This window comes from Callospermophilus lateralis, chromosome 8 (assembly GCF_048772815.1).
Source record: "Callospermophilus lateralis isolate mCalLat2 chromosome 8, mCalLat2.hap1, whole genome shotgun sequence".
Classification (NCBI taxonomy): Eukaryota; Metazoa; Chordata; class Mammalia; order Rodentia; family Sciuridae; genus Callospermophilus; species Callospermophilus lateralis.
In genome coordinates, this window is record NC_135312.1 from 46,498,685 (window position 1) to 46,515,380 (window position 16,696).

Genomic DNA, 16,696 nt, shown 5'->3' on the forward strand with positions numbered 1-16,696 from the left:
CTATTTATTTTCCTTGTATTTTAAGCTTTTCAAAATAAAGGTTCAAAATGAATACATATACTTAGGAGCATACTGTTTAGTTTCAACTTATAAAATTGAATCTCATGTACTCTACATGAAACAAAAAGTTACTGTCCCAAAAAAATTTCATAAAGTTTTAACATGTTTATTTTTATATAGATCCACCTCATGAGAAGTTATATGGAATAATATTTGTTAGCGTAAACTCCAAATTCTAAATGTGAATGAAAATTTGAATTTGTAGGGGAAAAACATTTCTTACCTACTGCTAGATTCATGGTGAGACCCTCATAACAAAATACAGGTTAGGCAGAGAGAAGCATACAGGTTTATTTAATACAAATTTTACATGACATGGAAACCTTCAGAAATAGAGAACCAACAAAACAGGAAAACTTGTGCATTTCTTAAAAACAAAGTTTCTTGAAGTGAATTATTTTCGTCAGTTACTTGTTGCTGTGACCAAATACCCCACAAGAATAACTTATAAAAAGCATGTTTATTTGGGGCCCTTGGCCTCAGAAGTCTCAGTCCATATGTTACGGGGCTGGGGTCTTCTTGGAAACTGAGGAAGTATAAATGCGCTCCTTCAAACTCCAGTTTTTGCAATCAAGTCAGAAAGATTTCAGAGCTCTCTCAGAGTAACAGGCATGAATTTATTAGAAGGGTTAGGAAAGGGGGAAAGGGATAAGTGAGTCAGTGGGTCCTCTCAGAAGGACAGTGAACCTCTCCTGCCCTCCACTTTTATTGGGGGTTCCCAGGCAAGTTTCCAAAGAGTTCCACACAGGTCCACCTTTTGACTTTTGAATGACAGCTGGATATCAGACTGAGTTCCTACTGCCATGACAACTCTAAGTGGCTTTGGCCTGAGCTGATTAGCTCTAATTGGAACCTGCTCTTACAGATTTATTCCCTTAATCTCATGTTCCCACCTCTCAAATCTATCTGTCCCTGATCACATAAATGATTGATTCCATCACTCTGGGCCAAGGGGAGGTGTCACATCATGGGAGAAGAGAATGATGGAGGAAGGCTGCTCAGTTCATGGTGGGTCATGAGAAGGGGCCATGGGATGGGAGAAGAGGCCACAGGGAAGATGTATCCTTCTAAAGCACACCCCAGTGACCCATCTCTTCCAGCCATGACCCACCTGTCTACAGTAACCACCCTGACCATTCAAATTAGGATGGACTAAGTAGGTCTCATAATCCAATTATTTTACCTCTAAATATTTCTGTATTAACAGGAGCTTTTAGGGGATACCTCATATCCAAACCATAACATAACAGATGTAGAAAAATATGATTGGAGGCAGACAAAAGAGCATTTCATAGTGGTAATAAGCCAAGAGGAATTGATCAAGCCTGTTTGTTCAAATTTTTCTTGGCATCCTTGTGTCTTTGAGGATTAGGATGTTCTATTCCTAATGTGTTACTCTGGTATAGGGATTATATGTCAGGAATAAGGGTCTTATTATGCAGTTAAGAGAGGAAGGCCAGAGAATTCCTTTATGGTGTGCTTCAGGAGAAAAGGGTGAGAAGGTCAGAAAGACCTTCCTATTCTGCTGATTTCCCAAATGCCAAGCTTGGTACCAAATTTGGGGGGTTGTCTGCTCTGAACCACATTAAGTCACTTTCTAATTATTTCTGAGCCACATTTTTAATGCAGAAGTCAATTTTTGTTTATTATATTACTTATTACTACAGTTCTTCAAATTCTTATGTGGAAAATTTGATTTCTTCCTAAGGCTGAATTAAGTAAACAAGAAATCTCATTGAGATTTAATCATAATATCCTAGGCTTTCAAGAGTTTTCCCTGGTTGCTATAACAAGAATCAAGGAGAAAGTTTTTTTATCCTAATATATATTTCTTTAAAATAACATTAAATTGAAATTTTTATTTACTACAATGATTTTAGGTATACAAATTTGACAGTTGAGATTTATTGATTTTTTTTGAGAGAGAGAGAGAATTTTTTAATATTTATTTTTTAGTTTTCGGTGGACACAACATCTTTATTTTATTTGTATGTGGTGCTGAGAATCGAACGCAGCACAATGTATGCACTACCATTTGAGCCACATCCCCAGCCCCTACAAAAATAAAGGACAAGTATTCTATGGTTCTACCCTCAAATCAGGTATAATTGCTATACTTGATAACATCAATTAAAATTTTTAAATATCTATTTGAAATAATGTATTTAATAAGAATACTTAAAGTATTGAAGTTTTACTATGTAGTAGGCTCTAGTCTAAGTTCTTTACATATGTTAATTTATTTGATCTGTGCAATAATCCTTTGAGATTTTTGAGAGGCTAACTCACCTCAAGACCACAGTTTTGTAGCATCTGTGAATATTTTAATATTTATATTTATGAATATAAAATCTGATTAGCACAATGTAGTTATCAGGAGTCTTAATGTCTCAGCAATATTGTCAGGATTAGAGACAGAGATTTTAGAGTTACTAGCTGAAATTTTAGAATTACTGGCTGAAATCACCTAAGAAGTATGTCGTTCTGCTAAAGACATCTCAGAAAAGAGTCAGGTAATATAAAAACATGATGTCATAGGAGCAAAGTGTGGAAGGCAGCAGTAGCCAGGGGATAAATTCAGGAACTGTGCAAGGACTTGAGATGTCTGGCACCAAAGTGTCTGCAACTGTTAGATTATTTCTGTTTTTTCTTTTCTTTTCTTTTCCTTTTTAAGGAAATAGGATGCAATATTCAGCTGTAGGAGTTGGAATGAAAAAGAGGTTTAGGTGGAAGGAAGATGAGAAATATTCTTTATGAAGGATGGGAAAGCATTTGTACTAGGGAAGTATAATTGGTTTGTTAGACATTGTTAAGTGCCATTAGACTTTTGTATTTATGTGTTTAGTTTATCTTCAGTAATTGTGGTTGTGTGCTTTTCTCCAGCAATATTCAGCTACTCAAGTGTGATTTTATTTGTGTGTGTGTGTGTGTGTGTGTTGTGTGTTTTAAATCATTAAGGAGGAGAGATTAAGTAAGAGATCATAAGATCTAGGTTTGTTAAAGCATGGGCATGAAACAGGTGACATGCAGTGAAAAGATAGATAAAAGAGGAGATCTGCAGATATTAGTAAGAAGGAATATAGGTTGTATATTAGTCTGTTTTCTGTTGCTATAGTACAATACCTGAGGCTGAGTAGTTGAAAAGAAAAAATGATTTATTTAGCTCATTGTTGGAGATAGAAAGTTCAACAGCTATGGCAATGGTTCTTTCAGTGGCTCCCTTTTCATATCATTTCACAGCAAATGGCAGCATGGCAGGAATGCATACAGAAGGGATCAAATGGCAAGTCAGGAAGCCAAATCAAGGGAAGAGATTAGGCTTGCTCTTTTTATAACAACCTTCTTTTTTTAAATAAGAACTTCCTTTTTTAAAAAAAAAAAAAGAAAGAAAGAAAAAGAAAAAACCTCTTTTTAAAACAACCTTGAGAAGTAACTCAAGGTTGAGTTAAGTACAAGAACTACTACTTGAATCCCTTCCAAGGGTGAAGCTTTCTACAGCCTCATTCCCTCCCACTAGTTTTTACTTCTGAAAGATCCGCAACCTGTTTACATTGCCATATTGGAAACCAAGCTTCCTTGAAACTTTTAAGGACACACTGAAATCATATACAAACCTAACAAGGTGGTAGTAAGTATCTGAATGCAACAACCTCAAGGGAGCTGAGGTTTTTAGAGAAATTGGTTTTGGGTGGTTTCACTTCCCTACCTTTGGGATGTAAGACAATCAATACCTTGAGTCTTTGTAGATGTTTAATTTTACCCAATTCACAGAAGAAGACTGTAAAATGACCTGTGACTGAAGGTGACAAAGATAATCACTGATTGCCAAATCAATCAACAAAATGGATTTCTGAACTAAGCACATTCCCTGGGTACAGATCAGATTTTTTTAATTCCAAGTGAATATCTCCCTTTAACAAACACAACAATATGGCTTTCAGCCCTCTCACTGTTCTACTTTTCAGTAGTGGTTTGCAATTAGGAGTGTTATTTGTTTTAAAATCATGTTTTTTTTCTTTACCTCATTTAGAAGTGCTGAAAGTATAAGTCTTAGTTACCTAAAACAAAAGACTGTGTATTAAATCATTGGATTTGTAATTAAAATGTGCAGACAGTATATAGTAGTGTTAAGCATCTTGAGCTGTTCCGTCTACACTAGAAAATTTCCTAATCTGTATTTCTCTTGGCTAAGTCCCAATTGCTGGGATTTTACTACATATAATTATATATTTTTAAAAGGTCTGTCATCCAAGCCCCTGGCACCTTTGTAAATGTGCTATATGAATTTGCGTCCTGGAATACTGAGGACTGTTGGATGTGGAGGAAGTTGATTTAATGCCAGATACGTCAAAGTGCTGACAAAAGTCCTCTCTGTTCCAGAATTGAGAATGATGGTCTAAGATTAAAATTAAAACCTTTTAATTATTGGCTTAGAAAGAAAAACCCTGAACATAAAAGGTAATAATTGATTAGCTGAAATATTGACATTATTGGATATTAGCATGTTACACATACCAGGATGTGGCTCAGAAGCTGACCCCTTTAATGAGCTATTGCATTTCTCTGGGTTTTCTGCCTTCCTTGAATTTGCTGCATCTTGCTTGATTAGATGTAGGAAGGATTCCCAAAGATATGATACATCTTGCTTAGTACTCAAAGGAACTGCATTAGAATTATCATGCTTCTTTGTTTCTACTAGATTTCCTATCTCTTTTAAGAGGTGTTCTATTTTTCATTTTTCCTGTCAGCTTTATGCTTCTGACAGTGTATTTTCTTCCAGTTTGTCACTTCTCTGTTAACGTTTCCTTTGCTACAATATACACAGAGAGACATAAATTATAACATATGAATTTAAACCATAAGCTTTTTCCTATATCATATATACTTTCAATGTCTTTCAACAGAAATTCTCTTAAGCAAGGAATCAATTTTTTTCCTTTATTTCTATTTATTTTTTCTACATTCTCTTTTATTTGTCTTTGAGTTTCCCGATTCACATTAAATTTTTAATCTCTTTGAGTAACATTTTGTGTTCTTTATATAATGAACCAACTTCCCCACAACATTTACTAAACATTCCATCCTTTACATAAAGCTTTGTGCTGTCCTTAAATTCTCAAATTCTTTCAAAATAATTCTTTTTATTTTAGTCATAATTTCATTAATTGTATGGCAAGTTGGGACAACCACTATATTTATGAGGTTAAGTCATATTAGCTATATATATATATATAGATAGATAGATAGATATGTCTTCACTTAGGGAGGTCTTACATTAGATCCATATAGGTTTTTTTAGAGTTCTTCCATTAAGGCCCAATCATTCTTTGCTAGATAAATTTCTAAAGAACTTTTGTTGCTGTAATGAATGATTTCTAGTTTCTCTTTGATTTTCCACTTTAATAGAATAATATTGATCTTTTCATCTTTATTTCTATATAACATGAAATTTTATTGATAGTTTTAACAATTTTTCATACAGTTCTTCACATTTTTGATGGAAATTATCATGATATCTTCAAAAAATAATTAGATATTAGATTCACAATTCTAATGATACCAGTTAATTTTTTCTTCTTCTCTTATATTATGTGTCAAGACAACAAGTATTATATTGAGCGGTTCCAAGGGTAGCCTACATCCTTGTTTTTGTGTGGAAATTAAAATGTGCAGACCTATGTTTCTCTCTCTCTCTCTCTTTCTCTTTCTTTCTTTCTCTCTCTCTCTTTCTCTCTCTCTCTCTCTCTCTTATCTTGGAAGTAATGGAGAAACTACAAAGTGTGTGTAGGTGCATATATATGTACATATATAGAATGGAGAAACTGTAAAGTAGGTGAAGAAACATTACATGTGGATTTTTTTAAATAGATAATTTTATTAAGTTAAGGGAAATACTATATAATCTTAGCATTTTAAGTTATTTTGTATTTCCATGAAAAATATTAACCTCACCAAATAGTTTCTTCATTTACATGGAAGTTTTCTTTCTTTCCTGCTTTCTTTCTTTCTTTCTTTCTTTCTTTCTTTCTTTCTTTCTTTCTTTCCTTCTTTTTCTTTCTTTCTTTCTTTCATCTTTCTCTCTTTCTTTTTCTTTAGGCTATTCATGTAATAAGTGGCATGATTAATAGAACTTTTCTATTTTGGGATGAATTTTAATTGATTATGTTGTCTATGCACCACTAGATTTTGTTATTTAATAACTTATTTTGGACTTTTAGCTAAATTCTTACATAAAATGTTCTCAAATTTTTTTATCTCTTAATATATCTTTATCTGGAAAGCTATGGTTAAATCATAAAGGTTTTTCTTTTGTTCTATTTAGACTTAACATACATAAGGATTATTTGTTAATTGTGTATTAAGTAGAACTTATTTGTAGAAACTGGAACTTGGAGGCTCTTCTGGAAATGTAGCAGTAAATGGATTATTATTAATAGTCATATATTTATATTTATAGGCATGTACACATTTTATTAGTTTATATCTAATTTAATTACATTGTCATCAGAGAATATGCTTTCATTGGTACTGGTTCTCAACACTTTACTGAAGCTATTCTTTCCAATAAAATGTACTCTATTAAAATTTGTTATTTTGACCAGGCACAGTGGTGCCTGCTGGTACTCCCAGTTGCTCAGGATGCTGAGGCATGAGGCTTGCAAGTTCAAAGCCATACTTAGCAACATAGTAAGGACCTATACAACTTGGCAAGACCCTGTCTCAAAATAAAAAATAAAAGAAGCTGAAGATGTAGCTTAGTGGATAAGCACACTGGATTGAATTACCAGTACCAAAAGAACAGAACAAACAAAAATTTTCTATTTTGTACTTTAGACCTTTTTCTGTACTTACAAAATTGAATTTATTTATTATATTACTTATTTTTGTAGTATTACTTATTTTCTTTTCTCATTTAATATAGGTTTAGAAAGCCTGTGCCAAAATTCCTAGTAACAGTTTTAACAAGAACAACTACATCTCACTGGGCTTCTATATTAAAATAAAATTCAAAGAGACTGTGAGTAATTAATTAGGGCTGTTCACTGACCAAGTAATGGCAACTACTATTGCTACACTAGCTGTTTAGTATGATTTTTTTTTCCAAAAGTTTTACCAGAAAAAACATAATGGATTTTCATTTAAGTGACATATTCAGAAATTCAGTGTGGGCTTCAGAAGTTCTAATTGATATTCTTCAAAGGGCCATAGACACTCTATCCTTGGGTCCCTTCAACTTTACACTTCCCAGTTACTTTATTTTATTAACTAACTTGAGGCTTGTAAAACTTCAGTTTTTGTAACCTGTCATTTTCAACACAGAGCTCACAATATTATATTTATGAATTAAGCTTAGCTTTCTCATGTACACTGCAGTACTCTGGGTTTCTATTTCACATTCATGAGAAATCTGCATGTATATACCCATTTTTAGTTAAAAATATGAAAATTCATAGCATTTATCAACAGTCTTATAAAGAATAAGTTACTTATCCAACTTTAAATAAAACTTGTCTGATTCCTACTGTGCTGCAGTGCCCCGCTGGATGCCATTTAAGGAATCTTTAGTAAGAACAGAGGTATTTTAAATACTTGGTTGTTTTAGTTGTACTTACTAGCAATTTATAATAAGTTGTTTATTCACAGAAGAGGTATGATGCATGTTTCTCTTGCAGTTGATGAAGAAAGAGGTGATGATGCCATATGGCCTGAGAAAGAGTATAGCAGAAATTCAACTTGTCAAAAAACACATTTGGCAACACAACAAAACATTATTAATTTCCTGACTTTATTTAAAAAGTTTTTGTACATCCTCTAAGTTGAAAAAAGAACTCCAGAAGATACGGCCTCTAATATATTTCTAAACTACTGCATCTCTTTACATTCCAGTGACCATATTCAATCAGCCCTTGGTCTAATGTTCCCAGGATTAGTGAAGTTTGATGCACAATTTAGATCTAAAAGCCTTTGGGCCTCTGGTAGTGAACAAGGAAGCATTGTAAATTTCAGTGAAGAATATCAATAAATGAAAACTAATCAACTTGCGACAATATTTGTGGTTGTTAAAATGTTATTGACTAAAGCAACAGTTTTTAATAAGTATAACGCAAAGCTATCAAAAAGAAATATAATCTTCCTATATAGATATCTGATCATTTAAAAATTATCTTTTCTATTCAAAGTTTCAAATTTTCACAGTCATAAGAAAAAAAATAATGAATCCAATTCCAGAACTTATTTTTCTTAACAAATTTTTCATGAACATTTCACATGTGATTTCATCACCTTTATTCCTTACTTTATGGTCAAATGATTACTTTAGTGAATAATAGAGTTACTAGTGGATTTTTCAATGCTGAGGATATAATATATTTATGAACTTCACTATTTCTGTGACTATCACAATCTTAAAATGGCCTTGTCATGACCCTTTGTGGTTTCAAACATAGAGAACAGGGGTTGCCAGTGGGTTAACACAGTGTCTTTTGGATCATTGTAGGTAAGCCCACAGGAAGTGCTCTGGCCACTTTTTGAGTCTGAGTACCTGACTCCCCTTAGTTCTCACAGTGGGAGTGTTGTTGACTGAGTGGAAAAGGGAATAACCCTTTACTATACAAGTGCATTAGTATTATCTTTTCTCCCTTATATGAACAATGAAGAATAATTTTATCTTGAGAAACCCACCAAATTACCTTTCTAATTATTGTAATAACTCCAACCAAATTTAAGCAGGGAGTCTATATATCTTTCATAAAATTAGTTTTATATCAAGGAAAGTGAATCAAGTTGCATATTGAAACTGGAAATGTTGGAAGACTAATCAGGATAGCTATCTATGTACATCACGATACTGCTCCTGTTAGCTGTTAAACAGACGCTTCACTCACCAATCCAATTTAGCTAATCCTCCAACAATTCCAGAGTAACCCAGACAGTATTAATCTTGAAGCTGATGGGATTAACAGTTCTGCCAAAATCATTCCTTTTCTATTATTTACTGTGAATTATCAGTGACTAGATCTTTTGCTTAGGACTAAACTCTCAGACATACTTTCCATCACACAGAGGTTTACCCATCCTATTATTAAACATATTCTGGACTATCTAAGTTAAAAAAAAAATCCACAATAAGGAGAATGAAATTTTTAAAACTAATTAAAATTTTTATCTCCTTTATATTTTCAATTTTAGATATTTCCTTCTAAACTATTCCAAAGATAAGTTTCTTTTGTGTTTAATGATTCGTGAAGTCAGAGAAAGAAGTTTGTGTAACTAACTTGATTCATTTATGTAATTTCGGAGTAGAGATATTGGGATTGAACCCAGTGCTTCTCTATCACTAAGCTCCATCCCCAGACCTTTTCCTTTTCCTTTTTATTTTTATTTTTTTTTAATTTTGTGGCAGAGTCTTTCTACTTTGTCCAATCTAACGTCAAACTTGAGGTCCTCTTGCCTCAGCCTCGCTAACTGCTGGGATTGTAGGTGTGTGCCTTCACACCCAGCTTTGTTTATGTTATTTCTGCCAATTTATCATCTGTCTAGACTGATATTATATCTTTACATCATAGCATGAATAGGTTAATATTTTGGTTAAGAAATCTATCCTTTTAAAAAATAGATTGAGCTAAGCTTCTATGGAACTAGACATTAATAGCTTTTTTATGTGTAAGCTTTGGAATTTTCTATAAAATTAATGTTAATGTGTGCCTAATTATCATCGGTCTATGCAGAGGCTCCTGAAAATTCTGATCTTTATTCTAATGTTGAATTTTAAGGTCAATTGTATGACAGTATCTAAATAAAACTTTAGATGTTAGTTAGAATAATTTATTTTACCAAAGAAAATATGATTTTGAAATAAAAAACTTTTTTCTTATTGTCTTGAAAATTACTTGTACATGATATTTTGTTTGCTCTTCAATAAATCAACATTCATAAATTATAAGATCACCTGTAAATTCCTGTTAGTATCTACCAAGAACATTTTAGACTTTTGTTTCTGTATTTTGTTAGAAACTTAAAATATTGCAGTGAAACATTTCAGTTATTCAACCAAGAAGGTTATTTGTTTGACTGGATATTCATTGGTAAATCAAAATGAAAATTATTCAGCTTTACAACCTAGTTCTGTAGATCTGCTATGTAAAATATAAATAAATGAATCAAAGGTACATAGCTTTGCCATTCCCAATGTTAGCACATCAGTTTAACTTGGATTTGATGGAGATACATTGTAAAAACAAATTCTTTAAACTAATAAAATATCTGACAACAAATGATGGAACTCTCTGACCTAGGTAATTTCTATTGGTATTCTCTTTTAAACCACTTTCTGTTATCTTATTTTTACCAGGGGAAAAAGTAATGAATACATATTTTTGTCCAGTAGCATGAATTTCTATACGAATATGTAATTGAAATCCTTATAGCTAATAAAACAAATTAAATACTTTATTAATTACTGTACAGATTAAATCATTGGGAAAATGTTTTTAAACTTAAGGTCTAATATAGTATATTAAACTCTGGTATACTAGAATCTTACAAGTAAGTGGTCTAAATCTAAAACACTCGTTTCATATCAATACGCAGCTTCCATTTCAGGATATGAGGCTATACTACCACTTGTTTCTAGTGAAAAGGAAGGCACAAGTGGTAAGGGGGAGCCCAATTCCAGTCTGTAATTGACAAAACCTAAAAATGTCACAATTCACTTTTGCTCCCATTCCAGTGAACATTATTTCTACTACAACACACAGCTGCAGCTTATTCTAAGGGAATCTCAAATTAGCAGTATTTGTGATTGGGTGGAGCAACTGACTGCACCCCACAATTGTCTACAGAAATTACTGAGATGCACCCTGATCTCTCTTATTTTCATATATCCCATTAAAGGTAAAACATGACACATCAGCAGTGAGTGTGCAGCCTTTGAAACTTTTTAAAACATCTATACCTTGATACAATTTTGTAAAAAAAAATTTTTGCATGTATTCCAATATTAACCTCTGTACTTGTCTTTACTTAACACTGTACTATGTGATTTGATGTTGAAAGAATTATTTCATAACAGATGGACTATATTGATGCAGTTGGAACACATATACTAGAATAAGTATTGTGTTGTTTTATAACTTTTAGCTATTGAAATGTAGATATTTACTACAAGCATTTCTACACTGGTACTTTTATGTTAATTATAATCACTTCTCAGAAATTCTTCTCTGTCTTTTGCATATCCGTGGCATTCTTTAAATACCTGTTTTGAGTACATTTCTTGAATAAAAACTCTCTTTTGAGTGTTATAGTTCAGCATTATCCAGTAGAACTTCCTGTGATGATGGAAACGTTCTAGAACTGAACCATCCAGTATTGTACCTACTAGCTATGTGAAGGTTTTGAGCACTTATTATGTGACTGATGTGGGTGAAGAACTAAATTTTAAACTTTATTACTTTTAAATGAATTTGAAGTTTAAATAGCCATTTGTTGGCTAGTAATTACCATATTGGATCTACAGTTCTAGTTACTCCCTGCTCCATCTACAAATTTATTTCAGCCACATCTCTTTTACATCATATTACTCCTGAAACATCCTCAAATGAACTTAAGAACTCAATTCGTATAGCCCTGGTGTTTTATTCTTTGGGTGAATAATTTTGTATTTTCAGTCTGTCTACTAGCTTTAACAGTCTAGTAATAATAACTATATAATATTTATTTATTGGATGCATTATGTATTAGGCACTGTTCTGAGCACTTAATAAATCATTTCTTTGTCCCGAGAAATTTACATTGTAATAAAAATAACTTAGATTATAATAACTACCATTCTATAGATATATACTTGGGCACAAACACAGGTTATTAATTTTTTTTAAGATCTAAATAGCTAGTAAGTGACTGAACAAGGATGTAAACCCCAGGCAAACTGACTTCAAATACCAAATTCTCACTCCATTCTTTACTGTTTCATCAGGAGAGTGAGTTTTTATCAGTGGTTCTCTTTATTCAAAATACATCACAGACAGGGCCCCTGTGAGAGCATTTTTTTTTACGCATAATACAAAAAATACATTGCCTCTGGCAAGAGGGAAGAAAAAAGTACAGATGGTTTCTCTTCCTTTTTTGTTCTATCAATTTTCTGAGAGAAATTTTGTTTGTAAAAAGATGATCCAAAATGTTCCCTAATTTATCTTAACTCATTGGGCACTAGGGTTTTATTTTATCAGAATGAGATTAAAAGATTAGTAAGTATAAGTGACAAAAAACAGGTGCTGCACGTTTGCCTCTATTACTATAAAAAGACTATGCAGTTTCAATTCTCAGTAAACTCTAAGAATTTTAAAGTAATCAAGATTGATTATTTTCAAAGAGCTATAACATTCAGCTTTAACTCAGGTTAATCATCTGTAAGTTAAAATTACTTAGAAGCATAGTGTCCATAATTAAGTAATCTTACCTTCTAATATTACAGAATAAGGATACCTCTAGGTGACATAAAATCTGTCATTTTAAGCATGCCCCCCAGCCTTTTCCAGATTGCTCATAAAATTTCTCATTCTCTAGAGAAATGTGATCTCTAAGAAATAAATGTCTCTGTCAAGTCACAAGTAATATGAGCACATGATGAAAAAAATGAAATTTTTGAGTCTCATAAGGGATATTGCAGTATTGTAAAATTGATTTTATTCCTTGTTATTTAAGTTCTCATGGTCATTTTAGGATTTACCTCTGGATAAAAAGGGAAGGTTATAATACCTTCTAGGGAGGTGGGGAACAGAGGCCTTTGGGGAGAAGGAGAATATTTTTTTCATATGAAATTCTTTGTCATAAAATGCTAATGTTGGTGTTCTTGTCTTTATGTCTATGCATTCTTTAGCTATGAGGATAACAGACCCTTCATCAAGTAAGAATGACCTGAATGGCTGATAAATTCCATTTATCAGTGTGGTCCCATGAACCAGCTGTCAGATCAGTACTGAAAAATCACTAGAGCTTCTGTCATTCACATTGAGGCAGAAGAGCAAACTGTGCAGGAAAATACTCTGGCATACAACTTATGTGCAGAATAAGTACACTGCAGGTGTATTGCCAAAAAAAATAAATAAATAATTGCTCCACCTCTGTTAATTGGATATCACTCACCACCACAGTAATAGCATTTCCTGTGGGACAGACTTGTTTCATTTTGAATAGCTTTCTTTTACATTGTGATATGTTCCTCTGTGCTGCATATGTCTGCATTTCCGTTGTCTATTTGGGCATCATTCACATGAAATTACTTTTTTATAGTATATCTTCAAAATGATCTTATGGGTATGAAATTACCCATTGACTATTGCTTTTAATGATTTGCTATATTAAATTTTCAAAAAGAAAAAATGTCTCCCACAAAAGTTAAATTTTACATACCCCAAATTATCCCTTTCAAATTTGACACCTGTCACTTGATTATTAATCTCATTGTTTATGAATATATTTAAGTTTCTGAAACACAGCTACAAGTCTGTAGTGGTCTATTAAATATAGGTATATATATATTAATTTGGGCACATTTTTCATATATGTTTTAAAATGACATATCCTGCAAGAATAAACTACAATTTGGCAACCTATGGGCAACCTTGCTATAGACTTTCAGTTTGTTCTTCTGGTGAAGAGTCCTTTGTTTTCATTTTTCCCAATGCCATTTCACTTAATTCTTCATGCTTTTGCATATTTTTTTTTGCTTTTGAAGTTGGAGATCATTGCAGTTTTACATCATATAGCCCTTGGCCCCATCACATGTTTTCTAGTGGATAATAGCTGACTTGAGTATTTTTTCCTATCATCTTATTTCTAAATCTGAATAGCAACTTTGCCTTGATTTAATGGCAATTCTTTCCATTTTTCCTTTTTCCCATGTCTGTAGAAAGCGGAGAGCTTTTCCTTCAATGTTCCCGTATTTGTGAAGTCAGTCGTAGAATAAAATATTAACATCTAAGATGTTTCCTACTTAACATAAGAAAATAGACCACATGTAATAGAAAACTTCCTATAGGGATTCTTAATTAAAAAGTGTTAATGTCTAACATTAAATATTATCAGTTTAGAGGGCACTTAAATCTGAAATAGAGTGACTGATTGATGTGGGAGAAAAATAGTAAATACTTATTATCCTTTTTTAATATGACTTTGGGACCATGTAATTCTTTCTAAAAAAAAAAAAACTTGGAACTCAAAATTATGGTAAAAGATATGCAGATTTTCCACTTCTCTTTGCAAAGTTCCCATCCTCATAAATATTTCTTCCTTAGACAATGTCAATGGAGGATTATAGTCTGCTGAAAAGAAATGTTAGTTTGCTCTGTTTAAGGAAGGCATGCTGGGAAAGAAAATGATGGGTTTATGAGTGCATAGCAATCTTGATTCCTTTGGTCCTGTTCTCCCATATGCTTAGAAGTTGAGAAGGATTCCATTTCTAGTTATTGGAGTCCCATCTATTAGAATAATTCATTTTATGTTAATAATAAATATATAGCCTACCACAAGTATATGAACTTACTCACCCACTTATTACTATTATAAATGGCAGCTTGGAAGAAACTAAGAGAATGGAATGAGAGTGAGAATTTGTCTTCCATGATCTACTACTCTTTTCATACCACTCCATCCCCATTCTCAGCTTCATCCTCTCCCTTGAGTTTACAGACACCTCCAAAAATGAAGATTCCCTGAGCCTTTAAGCTTCTTTTCAACAAAACTGCAAAATATCTTACTGGAAAAAAAAATTTAGTCCAACATAACCTAGAAGATAGTAATCCAAAGACTCAATGAAAGTAAAGCTAGGGTGATTCCAGTAGAGTGGAACTGTTTTATTCCCATCCACTATATCGCACACTTATTCTGCATAGGTATAGAATTAAAAAAAGAAAGAAAAGGTCTTTTTTAGTTCATATGTGTACTCTGAAAACTGGCTCCTTCTAATATGAGTTATGTTTTTGTCAGTCAACATAAAGTTTTTATGGAAAAAGAGGAAATTTGGAAAAATAGGGTAAAATTATTTCAGATGAAGCAATAACAGAGGGAGTTCAATCAAACAAATGTTATGCCAATGAGACCAGTGGAGACTAATATAACTTTACAGAATTCTCCCCCTTGCCATTCACCATAATTACATCTCCATACCATTTGCATATGTGCTGCAAATACATGAATAATTTATAGAACAAATCTGCTTTTGCTTAAATGAATTTCTGTGTTCATAACATTTTCATTCACATATATTTCCTCAATCTTGATAACTTGTAGCCCCATTAAAGTCTCAAAGTACTTATACCACCTGTCTTACATTTTCTGTCAATAAACTTACCATAACATTTTTTTCAGTGTCAGTATTTTTGATATGATATGGTTGTGTTAAAGATCAATTATTTGATAATTCTAAATTTTCCTTTCTCTTTGCAGGTCATGGGTTATAGGTGCAATAGCTCTTCTCTGCCTGTTAGGATTGACCTGGGCCTTTGGACTCATGTATATTAATGAAAGCACAGTCATCATGGCGTATCTCTTCACCATTTTCAATTCTCTACAGGGAATGTTTATATTCATTTTCCATTGTGTCCTACAGAAGAAGGTAAGCCAGAATTCTTTTTTATTTAAACAATAAATGACATACATTAAATGATAGCAGAGCAACCCTAACATAATCTAATCTATTATTCTTGATATGTCTGTCTGTAGTAAGTAAACATATTGCTTCATCTTTTATATTAGTAAAAATAAAACAAATACAACATAAAACCATGATAGAGTTGGTGAGAGTGTTCAAGTAAAAAAAAAAAAATGTGATTTGACCAATGCCCAAAGTTATTTTCTTATAGACTTACTTTAAGTCTTTAATCCATTGGCAGTCAGATAGAATTTATGCATTAGGAAGTAAATGTTTTCTAAAATGAGGGTAGGGTATCATAGGTAAAAAATATACATATGTGTATAATTCCATATTTTTAAAATCTAGTTTACACTCAAAAATAAGATGTCTAGACATTTCATGTAAAATACTATGTTTTTATATCTTTTGAATAAATAATGGTATACTTAGTAATATTTCATACTTTTCTTTAAATGTGCCTTTTATAAAAATCAGGAGTCAAATGATTAAAATTCAATTTTAAATTTTTATATTGATCTAATTTGTAATTTTTCATATTATGAGGGGCATAAAATATTCACTTTCAAATCTTATTTAAGCAACTAAATATTTTTGTTGAATATTTTAAATTGCAAGGTTGATTTTTGATTCTTTATTAAAAAATTGTAATTCTATATCTCTGAAAATGTAAACCCCTCAGCCAGATTGCCTGGGTTTTAATTTTACTTCTTCCAATTAAAAGGATATATGATTTGGATCAAGTTAATTAACCTCCCCATATCCAGGTTTCCTCATGGGAGTCATGGAGGTGATAAAAATAATTATGTAATATTGAAAGAGTTGGCTCTGAAAATAAAGTGGCAAAATGTTAACAAAAATTACCAGAAAGAAATAACAAGGCCCATAGTTTTGCTTTGGGAAATAAAAAGTAAAATAAAGATACCTATCTCTAGAATTCTTGACTTGGGACCAAAATCCAAAATGGGACCCAAAGCAAGTTGT

At 32.2% G+C, this 16,696-nt stretch overlaps 1 protein-coding gene across 6 annotated transcripts in view; it reads left to right on the forward strand.

The window, feature by feature from the left end:
- The window catches only part of Adgrl3 (adhesion G protein-coupled receptor L3), a 395,548-nt gene that overhangs the window by 341,864 nt on the left and 36,988 nt on the right, over positions 1–16,696 (forward strand). For 5 of the 6 annotated variants that reach the window (XM_076865221.2, XM_076865222.2, XM_077110222.1 and 2 more), the window contains one exon: positions 15,508–15,676. In XM_076865221.2, coding sequence (XP_076721336.2) covers positions 15,508–15,676 — 169 coding nt within the window. Of the gene's footprint in view, positions 1–12,940; positions 12,968–15,507; positions 15,677–16,696 lie in introns of all 6 variants that reach the window. The other variant, XM_077110223.1, reaches the window with a different exon arrangement.